The 14,593-nt window shown below is 37.4% G+C and overlaps 1 protein-coding gene across 2 annotated transcripts in view; it reads left to right on the top strand.

Annotated features, from left to right (window-relative positions):
- LOC121459019 (RUN domain-containing protein 3B) overlaps nt 1–14,593 on the top strand; it is a 153,656-nt gene that overhangs the window by 30,866 nt on the left and 108,197 nt on the right. For both annotated transcript variants that reach the window (XM_041668506.1, XM_041668505.1), the window contains exon 3: nt 13,117–13,250. In XM_041668506.1, the coding sequence (XP_041524440.1) occupies nt 13,117–13,250 (134 nt within the window). The remainder of the gene's footprint in view (nt 1–13,116; nt 13,251–14,593) is intronic.

Here is a 14,593-nt window from a genome sequence, read left to right as displayed (position 1 = left end):
TTAGATGTATCCACGTACAAGTTCTTGGTTCTGCAGGTTTTCAATTCTTGTGAATATTATTGTCATTTTATTTTATTCTTGACAAGTACATAATATTTACTGTGTGAATTATCAGCAGTTGATTTCTTCTGAGAATTTCCTTTCCGGGCATACTATGTGTCAGTGAAATCTATTTTTGCACAGTACTTTAATTTCTTCAATGTTATTTCCTAATGACAGTCACTAATGAATTGTTGGAATTGTGGTATTTGAAAACAAAGTGTTTATAAAATTTTAATTTTATATCTTGCCAAATTACCTACCAAAAAGGCTTTTTATCAACAGTAACGTATGTGATTGCTATTTTCTGATATCTCATTTCATTGTTATTGTTAATGTTTAACTTTTTATTTCATGGAGAATAAATATTTATATAGCATTGACAGTCTAAAATTCTAAAACAGAACCCCTGTGTGTAAGGGGCTTGCTTTTGTTTGGATCCTGTGACTGTTGTAGTACTAATAGCACTATATTTGGGGCCTGGAGGAGGCAAAAAGCAAAATCTTTGTCTCAAATATTTGTGTTTGTTAAGAGATAGAGTTAAATTGCCTTCATATTTAACAACTAGGTCACTGAGTCATTTTAATCTGTGGATTTAAAATTTACTTATTTGAAGAGAAATTTTCAGGAATATTTATTTTTTATATTTATATTTTCTAGAATATTGTATAGTAATATCACTTTTAAAATCCCAAGAAATCATAGAATTCAAAGAAGAGATGTATTCTATCACATATGGGGGTACTTATCATTTATTGATGGTCTCTAATAGTACTTTGTGTTTATTTTTATTTATTTGTAGCTTTTTGAGTTTTCACCAAAGGAATTGAACGTTTGAAGTTACTTGCATAAAGTATTTTGCAGTTTTATAAATCATCAAAGAATTTACATTTTATTTCCTTGTAAATTTTATTATATAAACTTAGTAACAATTTTGGTTACTTTATTGCTCTGATAGTTCCTCTTATAATAAACATATCTTATTTTGTAAAACAGAAGATTATAAAATGTAGGAGACTGTTCACAGGGTGTCCTAATCTGAATTCTATAGTTTTCTTGCTTTCTAATCTGAGTGAGGTATTTGTCTTAAATTATTGGTAAATTTGTGGTATTGTTACCTATTTCTCTTAAAAATAGAAGCCAACTACAAGTCCTCTACCAGAGGACTAGTGCTAAGTTCCCATTGTAATCTATAACCCGATTCTTTTGACACTGTGATGGGGTAGTTAGCGTTTGAAATGTCTGCTGTGCTTGCATTTATACTATACTTTAAATTGTTGAATTGCTTTTACAGCTTTCTTGATGCTTTACATAAAACTGAAATGACTGTGTTCAGTTATAATTTAGAATTGTTTTGATCATACTCTTATTCGTAAGTTCAAATACTTTAGTTTTATGGGAAGTATTTCCGGTAACAGTTGAGTCTTATATATTTATTTATCCAGTTGTCATTGTTTATGTAGTCTAATCTATATTGAAGTTATATACTTATTCGTTCTAAGAAAATTTTTATTTAAAACTTTTAAGAACATTTACATGATTTAAATACAATTTTTAAATTGTTGGGTCCACAAACACTTCTCTTCACAACAATATACCAATACATAGCATGTTATATTATATATATATATATGTTATAATATATTATATATGTGTGTATATAATTTTATTTTGCTTTATCTTTTGAACACAGTGTCTAACTTTGTGTTCTGGCTAGCTTGACACTAAGTATGTAAGCCAGGCTGACCTCAGACTCACAGAGGCCTTGCCTCTGCCTAGAGAGGGTAGGATTAAAGACATGCTCCTCTGTGCCCAGCTTGCTTTTTTTTATGACAGCCTTCTTCTCCACCATTCATGCTGGCCTTGAACTTGCTAAATAGCCTAGGCTTTCCTAAAACTCAGTCTCTCTGCTTCAGCCCCTTGTATACTAAATCTAGATATGAGCCATCACATTCAACCTATAAATAGCATTTAAAAGCAACCTTTTAACAGTTGAAGAAAAGTTGTGTATATACATTTTAAGATCACAACCTATGAAATGATGAAAATGGCAACATAGATTAGCATTGCTTTATTGTTGGCTAAATGGCAGTGTCAGCTCTCACCCTATCTCTCACCCCTGGGTACTCTGCCACTTTGTGTACCACCAGGTTCTTCTGCCCTCTTCTGCAACCCCACTCAGCGCTTCCTTCCTGCCCATTTCCATTCCTTTGGCACACTTGATGACCCTCAGAAATACTTTCTACCAAAGATACCCAGGAGCTGTACTAGGCTGGGACTGAGTTAGGTGATGTTCCGTATCTTTTCTGTCCTTACTTTAGTCTCTCCTGTTTGTTGTCCTGCTGCAGCCTGCCAGGAAAAACCTGTCTTCACAGCCTATCTTCATCCCCTAAGAACTGAGCGTCTTTATATGGACCCAGGGAGCCCCTATTCTTTCCCGCCACTCTTTTCAACCTTTCTCTGTAGTACATCTCTATTCCTTTGTGACTGGCCAACCCTAGAAACACTCTTTACCAAGGACCCCATAGACAATGGCAAACAGCGAAACAGAACACCAATAAAGATGAGATCAGATATCTACCAAGAACATGTCAAACATCATACTAGGTCCTAGCACAAATACACAGACATGAACACCCAAGATAATATGCCTTCTCTAGAAGCCAACCACCCTATTGCTGTAGACACTTACAGAGCGATTTAGTTGAAGCACAAGACAAGAATCTCAAAACTGTAATTATGAATGTGGTCAAGGACCTTAAATAGGACATGAATCTGGGAGAACACAAACAGTTCCATGGAATAATGAAAACACTTCAAGACATTAAAGTAAAATTTAACAAAGAAACAAAAACACTCGCCAGGCAGTGGTGGCACATGCTTGTAATTCCAGCACACGGGAGTCAGAAACAGTGGATCTCAGTGAGTTTGGTCTACAAAGCAAGTCCTAGGACAGCTAGGAATGTTACACAGAAAAATCCTGTCTTGAAAAACCAAAAAACTGGGGATCCTGGGCATAGAGGGGACAGACCTCAACATAATTAAGGCAGTTTAGAGCAAACCTACAACCAGCATAAACTTGTGTAGAGAAAAACTCAAAAAATTTCCACTGAAATTAGGATGTGCACTCTATCCACACCTAATAATTATAGTCCTGGAATCCTAGCTACAGCAGTAAGGCAGCTGAAAGAAATCAAGGGATTGCAAATAGAAAATGAAGTCCAAGTATCTTTTTTGCAGTTGATAAGATTTCATACATGAAAGAACTTAAAAACATCACCAGGAAACTTCTAAAGGTTGATAAACACTTTTAACAAAGTAGCAAGATAGAAAGATAACATGCAAAAAATAAGTAGCCTTCATATACACATACATGTATATGTATATGACAAGCATACTGAGAACGAAGTCAGAAATATTACCTTTCACCATTGCAACGACGACAACAAAATCTTGGAATAACTCTGAGTAAGTGAAAGACTTGCATGGTAGAAACTTTAAAACACTGAAGAAAGAAATTGAAGAAAACACCAGGAAATGGAACAATCTCCCTTATTTCAAGTGGAATATAGGGCTATGGTAATTTAAAAAAAAACAATCATAATGCAGGAATACAGACAGACATGTTGACCAGTGGAATTGAATTGAAGATCCAGATGTAAGAGAACCTGGGGAATAAGCTTTAACTCGTTGAAAGTACTTTCTGAACAGGACACTGATAGCATAAGCTCTAAGACCAATATCATAAATGGGACTTCATGATGCTGAGAAACTCTTATGTCAAAGGACACCATCACGAGAGCAAAGTAACAGCCTACAGAGTATGAAAAGACCATTACCAGTTATATATCTGGTGTGTAGTTAGTATCTAACATATATAAAGAACTCAAATCCCTGAACATCAAGAAAACAGACTAACCAATTTAAAAGTGGGTTACAGAATGAAGCAGAGTTCCCAAAAGATGAAACACAAATAGTTGAGAAACTTTTAAATGGTCAGCATCCTTAGTCATCAGGCAAGTGTAAATTAAAACTACTTTGAGATTTCATCTTACATCAGTCAGAATTTCCAAGACCAATAAAACAAATGACAGCAAACGCTGGAGAAGATGTGGATAATGGGAAACAAGTAGTCATTGCTGGTGGGAGTGCAAACTTGTACAGCCACTGTGGAAATCAGTGTGGTGACACCTCAGGAAACTGGGGATCTTCCTCAAGATAGCTGATACTGCTACTTCTTGGCATATATCCAAAGGATTCGATCCCTTTTACAGAGATAATTTATTAATCCATGTTCATTTCTACACCATTTAAGTAGCCAAAAATTGAAAACAGCTTAAATGCCCATCAATTGATGACTAGGTAATGAAAATGGGGTTTGTTTATACAGTGGGGTATTATTGAACTGTTGAGAAAAATTAAATTATGATATTCTCATGTAAATTGATGGATCTAGAAAAAATCATCCTGATTGAGCTAAGCCATACTTAAAGACAAATATTGTATGTTTCCTCTTGCATGTGGATGTTAGTTTTTAAGCTTTCCATATGTCTGCTAGAATCTGAATAACCACAAAGTTGAGGTACCTCGTAAGGGACCTGGGGAATGAGAGAATCTCCAATGGAAGGGAAAATAGGTTATGGGGATTAGATAAAGGGAACTAGAATCCGAGAGTTAAGTAGTGAGGGACATGGGAGAACAGGATAAAGGAGGGAATACAGGGAGAGACAACTAACACTAAAGGTTATTTGAAAAACCTACTGTAGAAGCTTCTGAAATACATACACATATGAAGGACATCCGAATGAAGTCAGCATATAATGGAAACAATGTCCCCAACTAGACATCTTAGGCCACCAAAAAAAAAAAATCTCTCAGTGTCAGGAATTGATTAAATTCTACTGAGTTTTTGGTTTATGGGGTCCTATGGAATCCCCCAAACTTCATTCACAGGGTATTACTAAGGCTACTGGTTGCCCTTCACAACCTGATGTTAAAACCCCACTGCTAAAGACAACACTTATTTATGTAGTCAAATACAGAAATCCCTGCTGGTACCTAGCTAGATGCTTCTCCCCTGCTGACTAATGCTCATAGTCTGGAAGATACTCTGTATACTGTGAGAGGAGTAAAGGAATCATCAGTATCACCCAAATATAATCCATATGACCTTCAACAGCGAACTGCTCCCAAAATATACTGGTGCAATAGTAGCACAGATATTATGAAAGTAACCAACCTCTTTTTTGAATGGATTTAAGGCTTACTCCAGGAGATGCACTCCATTCCTAACATTGCTAAAATGGTCAAGAACCTGAAACTAGATAGGTTATGACACTAGGAGAAGCCTACTGTTCATCTGCCAAAGGGACATATTAATATGATGACTCCTAATGACATACTGCTATACCTATAGAACCTTCCTCAACCCTCATTGGAGAAGCTTCTTTTATTCAAGAGATGGGACCACAGAGACCCACAACTGGACAAAATGCAGAGAGTGAGAGACTGAGTGGAACTCTCAGTCCTAAATGAGTTGTCTTCATTGAACCCTCCTCTCTAGTTCCAGGGATCTGTGCAGAAGAGCAAACAGAGTGATAGGAAGAGTCAAAGGTGATGGATGGATGGATGGCTCACTGGAACAGCTTTTTTCAGATACAATAGGACTGATCCACATATGAACTCACAGACATTGTGGCAACATTTTTTTTATTATTTACAGGAGACCAGATATACTAAGTATTTAAATGTTATGTGAGAAATTCCCAGATACAGAGTATTTCCTTGTCCTCCCCCCCTTCTTTCTTGGGGCTGTCAGTGAGAATTCAAAACCAACAGGAAAACCAATGAGCCAATTCTCCTCCGTCTGTCACACCTATGATGCCAGAAGAAAAATAAATACCTGGTTGTGTGTGAGCCTCTCTTTTTCTGTTCATCAAATGAAAACACTGGAGACTTGTCTACAGATAGCAAGGAATCTAGTGGATTCTTGTTTGGCCTGTATGCTTCTGTTTGCTTTTGTTCTGTCTAGAATAAGATTGTTAATTATGATTAAGACATTTGGGGCTGGAGAGATGGCTCAGTGTTTAAGATCACTGGCTGCTCTTCCAGAGGACCTGTGTTTAATTCCCGGTACTCACATGGCAGTACACAACTGTTTGTAAAGTCAGGATCTAACACCTTCACATATAGGCAGAACACCAATAAAATAAAAATAATTTTTTTCAAAAAGTTCAGGTAGTGTTAGTCTTTAATCCCAGCACTAGGGAGGCAGAGGCAAGTAGATCTCTGTAAGTTTGAGGCCAGCCTAATCTACAGAACAGATTTTGGGACAGCCAGGGCTACACAAGAAAAACCCTGTTTGAAAAAATCAAAATGAAACAATAACAGCAACAACAACAAAAAAATCCCAAAACACCCCCAAAAAACAAATCCAAAAGTTTCTGAGCCAGATAGTTCAAACAGCTTCTCTTAATCAGCCCTACAAATTCTGACATGAGAAGTGAGCTCATGCATTCGGGCTCCTGCTCACTGTGGAGGCTCGCCTAAGTTCTTGCATTTGGAGAGAGTGGTGCAAGCGAAAGGGCGCCCTTGCTGCTTGTTGTGAAGACTTACAACAGCCCAGTAGCGCAGGCCACAGGCAGCAGCTTAGTGTTCTTCCTAGAGGAGCATCTGATGTACTGCAGAGGGCTGTGTCGGTTAAGTCATCTTTTCTGGTTCATTGCATGGGTTGTGGAAAACTTCCAGTTTTAAATTCAGAGGGTCCAAGTGTCTTTCTCTAACTTTTAAAATTAAAATCTTGTTTTAGACTAATTTATATGAGTCTATTCTTCCTTTCCCATATGACTCCGTATATTTCCATTGCTTCCTTCTTTAGTCCTGGTTTTATTAGTTGTACATATTGTGCAGTTATATTTATTAGAACTCATAGTGATAATTGTCAGGTTATTATTTCTCAACATCTTAAGTGCTGTATAATAATACTTGATGGTATGGAAACTGTAGGTTCAAGGAAACGGCATGAAATTCCCAGTCACGCAACAAAACATACATGAGTTCTATCAACAGTAACTGCTCTGCATCCATTCACCTTTACCAGGAGCATATTTCTTAGTTTCTTTTCTCCCTGTTAGATTGAATAGCTTTATTTACTCACTGAAAATATACTAAATTTCCTGCCATATGCAAATGATTGTTGAGCCTCTGCTTTTTTGTGTGTGTTTTTATTTTTGTCTTTTGAGACAGGGTTTCTCTGTGTAACAGCCCTGGCTGTCCTGGAACTCACTTGATAGACTAGGCTGGCCTCAGACTCACAGATATCTGCCTGCCTCTGTTTCCTGAGTGCTGGGATCAAAGGTGTGCGCCGCCACCGCCCAGCTTTGTTTCGTTAGCCTCTGTAATATGAATTAACATTTTTTCACATGTTTAATTAGGAAAGTTATTTTTTCAAAGGTTAGAGCAGGACAAGTGATAAAACATAGACAGCAAGTATATTTTCATTTTCTTAATGTGGATTCCCACATGTAATCATTTTAAACAGTTACTTTGTCTTATGTGCTGTATGTATAGCCATAATCACAATGGACATGGGTTACGTTTTATTTCTTTAGGACTGACATTTATTTGACCTTTGAAGTCCAGGCTGGCCTCTGACTCTTCAGTTTTCTCACCTCAGCATCCATAAGACTGGGATTACAGACATGCGCCATACAGCCAAGTCATGTATTTAAACCTTATGCTAACGATGCCACTGACAGGAAAACACAAGCTTGGCACTATTTTTGGACAGGCAGCAAAATTAGTAAATAAAAATTCATATTAGCAGTAATTCAGTTATTAGCTTTTTAATGAAACATTTTATTTTGTTTTAGATGATTAAATTGACTAAGTTATGTTTTATATATATTCAGATATTTTTATATTTATGCTTATAATTGAAAGTACATATACACATAGTCATCAAAAACTTCTAAAAGATAACTCCGGCTGGGTGGTGGTGGCACACACCTTTAATCCCAGTACTCGGGAGGCAGCAGCAGGCAGATCTATGTGAGTTCGAGGCAAGCCTGGTCTACAAGAGCTAGTTCCAGAACAGGATCCAAAGCTACAGAGAAACCCTATCTCTAAATAAATAAATAAGAGTCTATCTTTAATATTTAAATAACAATGAACTAACTGGACTTGTTTCTTAGAGTTAAATTTATTTTTGTAGCTTCAGAAATTATTTAGATAAAATTTGAGAATATGTAGACAGCTTGTGTAAGAGCTTTGTTTGCGACTCTAGCAAGGGGTTTATCTTCTATTTCTCTTGCTCTTTTTTTCTTTTTCAAGAGAGGGTTTCTCTGTGTAACCTTGGCTATCCTGGAACTCTCTTTATATACCAGACTGACTCTACGCGCCTCTGTCTGCTGAATGCTAAAATCAAAGGTGTGTGCCACCACTACCCAGCTGGGAGTTAGCTTCTCTTAAAGTCGATGCTTCTGCGTGTGAAGTTTCTTGTCTTGCACCCAGAGTCTTACTTTGGAGATGTTGCATGTACCTGGGCTGAGAAAGAAGGAAGGCAGGCTTATCTTGTGTGCTGAGTTGGTTAAACTACTATAAAGATGCCACAGCTTTATTTAAGGCCTTTCGCATCATAATAACATGCTACCCCATGAATAAGTTCTCAGTTCATTGTACAGGAAATCTTCATTCTTTTAGGCAAGTCATTTAATTTCCTGCAGAATGTTCATTGTAGTAATCTGTAGGGCTTAGTGTCCACTCTGCTGCTGAATGCAATTCTAGTTCTGGTTTTCTAGGTCTTTGTTTCTCTTCTCAACGGGGCTCTTCTAAAGTTTGCACATTATTTTCCCCAGCCATGCGAAACTCTTGAACATATACGAAGGTTTATAGCTGCATATTGAAGAACAAATTAGGCCCTGTGCAAAGCGTGCTTCTCTTGAATATCTCCTTGCAGAGGAAATTCTGCATCAGTACAGACCTTTATACGCCATCTTTCTTCATGGTTACCGTCTACAGCCTGTCAAATACAGTATTGCCTTTCTCTGCCTACTTTTCTAACTTCTGTTTCCCGTACTTCCTTGTTAGGGAGATTGAGAACAAAGCGAATTGTTGTACGTTTTCCCCTCTGCATCATATGTTACTACAGTTAAGAGAAATTAGACACTTGTACCTTCTGAATTCATAAAATGATCTCAAATACTAGGGGGCAAAGAAAAGTGGCTGAGATTAGAAACATTTTGAGGAACTTTAGAAAGGTTGTTTTGAAACTTCTTTGGAACCTAAGGAAGTAATAAAAAAAGACTCAAATTTGCATCCCATTTCTACTTTGCTTTATGATACAAGAACTTACTTCCCTTAACTGTGTATGGTTAACAGTGGCAATATTAGCATCTATGTAGTACTTAATATGAAATAGGTTCTGTGTTACTTGTGACATATACAGGATGTGCTGGTATGACCCTCAATGCTATCAGGTAGGTATTAGCATGACTCTACATTGACAGAGGAGCTCAGACATAGAGTGAAGTTAAAATAGTTGTTCAATGTCACATAGCTAGAAAGCGATCTCAAGATCCACGTGTCTCAAAAGCCCCCAGCCTTCTTTGCTTCCCTGTATGTCATACTTTAGATGGCTAACAAGTTGATGACATGAAAAGTTCCTAAAAGACAAACATACAGAGTCATTATAGAGAAGCTTTTTAAACACAAGTATAGGGAGCAGATGACGGAAACAGGGCAATTAGGAAAGTCTAAGAGGAGGATGAAGATTATAAATATCCCTGCATATTTTTATTTGTTGGTAGTAAGATTTTATTTTTTAAAGAGACATTGAATTTTAGAGCCCTTTGAATAAAACTTTATAGGCACCTTTTTATTTTTGTTGACATATAGTAAGAATGAGTTTGTATAGACTAAGCAGAGGTAGAGTTCTGATTGCCTGAAGCAGAGAAAAGTGAGTGAAACAGGGTGTGTTGATAGTAGGACTAGCTAGAAAAAAAACACGTGGCGTATTGAAGAAAGGGAAAGGCATCATAAGTGTCCTGGACATTGAGTTACAAGTTGTAGAACTTCTGCTAGTTGATTGTTGCCTGAGTCCTCCTCCAGGGATCTTGATTATTCAGTAGTGAGGAAGGTCAGACATGAGTTTGTTTTTAAAACCGTCCAATTTAGTAGCCATGGTTGGGAGTTATTCAGATATTTTAGACATTGGACTCCAAACTGCAATTTATAAAACACCTGTAGAGAAATAATTACTAGAGCAGGGAAGAGCTCAGACCAATACCTCAGTCCAAATAAAGAAGCACGTATTTAAAGTGTAAAAGCAAATGTTTCTGTAGTGAGATTAAACAACTTCCTGGGTAAGATTCATATTTCCAGGTAACCAAAGTAGATGTTTCTCACGTTCCACTTTAGAATACTAAGTGTGTATAATTGTGTACACGTAACACTAAACAAACTCAATGGATTGTATTTATATATGTGTGCATTTATATATTTGTATGTAGCAATAATAAAAAGAAGTTATTAATTTCAGGAGTGGGGGCATTGGAAGGGGTTGGGCAGAGGAAAGGAAAGGGGAGAAATAATGTAATCATATTTAATTAAAATAAAAAATAAACACACCGTACTATACAAAGAGGCTCACATATACCTGAGACTCTTGAGTCCTATTTAGAACTATTAATTTACACCAAGTAGAATGTCTTTTCAGACACAGCCATGTAATTATCCAAATATAAAAGATGAGGTTGGATAGAGGAGCTTCTTCCTGAAGCAGTGTAAGAGCCAGAGGGCAGGGAGAACAGAGAAAACAGGCCCTCTAAATTCACATGAGCAAGCCCGCATGAGCTCAGACTCTGAGGCAGCGTGCAAAGGGCCTGCACGGCTCTGCACCAGGTCCTCTTCCAGCATAGTGTTTTTATGGGATTCCTGAGTGTGAAAGAATAGGACTTTGTGCCTTCTTGTGCCTTCTCTTGGGCTCTTTTTCTTCTGTTTGTTTGTCTAGTCCTAGTCTGATATGTTGGTTTGTGTTTTTTCTTAGTATATTTTATTATTATTCCTTAGAAGCCTGATTGTTTTCTAATGAGAGACAAAGGTAGATCTGGATGGGAGATGAGGAGAACTGAGAGGGAAGGTAGGGGAAACTCTAATCAGCATATAGTATGTGAGAAAAAAATCTATTTTCAGTAAAAGGAAAAATATCAAATGGAAAAAAGAAAGCATATTTAACAAATGGTGCTGGCATAACTGCATATCAACATGTAGAAGAATGAAAATAGAGCCATATCTATCAACCATGCACAAAACTCAACTTCAAATGGATCAAAGACCTCAACATAAAGCCAGCCACACTGAACCTTATAGAAGAGAAAGTGGGAAGTACACTTGAATGCATTGGCACAGAAGACCACATCCTAAATATAACCCCTGCAGCACAGACAATTAATAAATGGGACCTCCTGAAACTGAGAAGCTTCTGTAAAACCAAGGACATGGTCAACAAGACAAAACGACAGCCTACAGAATGGAAAAAGATTTTCACTAACCCCACATCAGACAGAAGTCTGATCTCCAAAATATACAAAGAACTCAAGAAATTGGTCATCAAAAGAACACATAATCCAATAAGAAAATGGAGTATAGACCTAAACAGAGAACTCTCAACAGAGTAATCTAAAAATGGCTGAGAGACACTTAAGGAAATGCTCAACATCCTTAATCATCAGAAAAATGCTAATCAAAACAACTCTGAGATTCCATCTTACACCTGTAAGAATGGCCAAGGTCAAAAACACTGATGACAACTTATACTGGAGAGGTTGTGGCGAAAAGGTAACACTTCTGCATTGCTGGTGGGAGTGCAAGCTGGTACAGCCCCTTTAGATGTCAGTGTGCTGATTTCTCAGAAAATTAGGAAACAACCTTCCTCAAGACCCAGTAATACCAATTTTGGGTATATATCCAAAAGAGGTTCAATTGTGCCACAAGGACATGTGCTCAACTATGTTCATAGCAACTTTGTTTGTCATAGCCAGAACATGGAAACAATCTAAATTCCCCTCGACTGAGGAATGGATAAGGAAAATGTGGTACATTTTCACAATGGAGTATTACACAGCAGAAAAAAATAACGACATCTTGAATTTTTCAGGCAAATGGATGGAGCTAGAAAACATTATTTTGAGTGAGGTAACACAGACACAGAAAGAATTATCACATGTACTCACTCATAGGTGGTTTTTAAACATAAAGCAAAGAAAACCAGCCTACAAACCACAATCCCAGAGAACTTAGACAACAGTGAGGACACTATGAGAGACTTACATAGATCTACATGGGAAGTAGAAAAAGACAAGATCTCCTGAGTAAATTGGGAGCATGGGGACCTTGGGGGAGGTTTGAAGGGGGGAGAGGAGAGGGAGGGAAGGGAACAGTGAAAAATGTAGAGCTCAATTAAAAAAAAGGGGGAAAAAAAGAAAAAAGTTAAAGGGATATGGTTGAATGCAGATAAGTAAAAGTGCCATAAAAATGAGGATGTTGTATAGCTCAGGTTTTCACAGGTCGGTGGCTAAGTGACAACCAGCGATGACTCTCGAAGGAGGATTTTGTGGGGACAGGAGAGTGTGGTAGAAGAGTGTGACTCTCCAGTGGATGCGGAATGCTCATTGGTTTTATTGCTTGTAGAGTCAATACAGCCTTTTAAAGAGGAATAAAAAATACCCATCATTTACTTTCTGTTCTTCACCAAAGAAAAGGTTTATAATCCAACTAGTCCCACGTAAAGGAGTGCTCACCCAGTGTCCAGGAAGCTCGGGAAAAGCTTCCTGTGCTGCAGTGAAAACCTCAGACAATGAGATATTTTTAGTGTCTGGTTCCTTTCCATTTCATGTGAATAATAATTCAGAATTAACTATGTCGGATTTCAAAAGTAACTCGAGCAAATGTCGAGTGAGACTCTAAGATTTCTCCAGACCGCACACTCTAGTATCATTCACTACTTGGAGTTTTACTGCTCGTGCCTTTTGACTTTTCTGGACTAGCGTATTTATTCTGTGTTACAATTATCTCCTGAAGGTCAAGTAACCTGGTTTGGTTATGAAAGTCCTCGTAGCTTCTGGGACTATATCAGAGTGGCTTGCCGGAAAGTTTCTCAAAACTGTATCTGCAGCATTGAAAATATGGAAAATGTCAGTTCCTCCAGAGCTAAGGTAAGGCTTGACAATCTGAACTATGTCTGATCTAATTAGAAGTTATTTTACTTGGACAGAAAATATTTGAACTCTGTATTAAAAAAATGTTTCCTTTTTTTGTGAGAATTTGCGCATTACTCTGGTTAACTTTTAGAGGCTTTACTTTTATTTCATTGTGTGTGCTTATTTTATAATACTGTCTGTCAAATTGTCACTGTCGCATCTTGAGTAGCGGGAGGATATGAACCTACTCACTATAAATCTTCTGTTAAACAGTTTTAAAGTATATCCTCGGCAAGCTAGGTATGTTACTGCTTGCCTGTAATACCAGTACTTGGGCGGCAGAGGCAGAGGCAGAGGCAGAGGCCAGCCTGGTCTACATACAGAGTGAAGTCACAGAGAACCGTGGCTACACAGAGAAATGTTGTCTTGGAAAACCTATATATGTATGTATTATATATATATATATATATATATATATATATATATATATATATATTCCTGAGGAATCCCTAGAATCTTCAGAGGCCTCTCTTTGGGTGTCTGTAATCTCCAAACCAACACATCGTGTTCCTTTTCTTTCCTCGGTGTTAACATTTACACTACTGTGCATAAACAATACAATAGAGACCAGACGTGCACAAATGAAGGTGGTGGCATCAAATGAGACTGAATGCTTTCCTACCATGCAGTATATACATATTATATAGACATAGATATATTAATATGTATATATAAACAGTTTTACTTCAGAATGTCTATGGAATGACATAGTAAGAATTGATTCTTCAATTTAAGCTTTGACTAGGTATTGACCACTCAATTTAGTATGGCAATGTGTAACATGATTGGGCGTGATTATACATGCCTGTAATTTCAGCACTAGGGAGGCTGAGGCATAGAGTAAAGATTGAGGGTTTGGGGCCAGCTTGGGAAACATAATTAGTTCCAGCTAGGCTAGATGTTATAGTAAGCTGTATCGGAAAATATTTCTGTGTGTATCTGTGTGTGTGTGTGTGGGGGGGGGTGTATGCTGTATTCAGATGCACAGATTGCACATTTGTGAATGCACATACAGAAGCCATAGCAGGATATGATTTCATCACTCTTTACTTTGTTGCCTCAAGTCAAGGTCTTTTTCTAACTGAAAGGCTGCTAGTTTGGGTTGGGCTGGCTTGCTGATGAGCTGGAGAATCTCTGGAAATGACTCTCTCTCCCCCAGTGCTAGAATTACAGTCATGCTGGCTTCTATGTGGTTTAGTTGCTCATGCTTACAGGGCAAATGCCATTGAACCCTCAAAACATATCCATTTACTGAGGTTCAGAATGTTAGGTATAGGAAATATTAATAGATATAGTCT

This window comes from Microtus oregoni, unplaced genomic scaffold (genome assembly GCF_018167655.1).
Source record: "Microtus oregoni isolate MIOR12 unplaced genomic scaffold, Mior012 000018F_ref0000195, whole genome shotgun sequence".
Taxonomy (NCBI): Eukaryota; Metazoa; Chordata; class Mammalia; order Rodentia; family Cricetidae; genus Microtus; species Microtus oregoni.
This window is presented reverse-complemented; position numbering and strand designations above follow the sequence as displayed.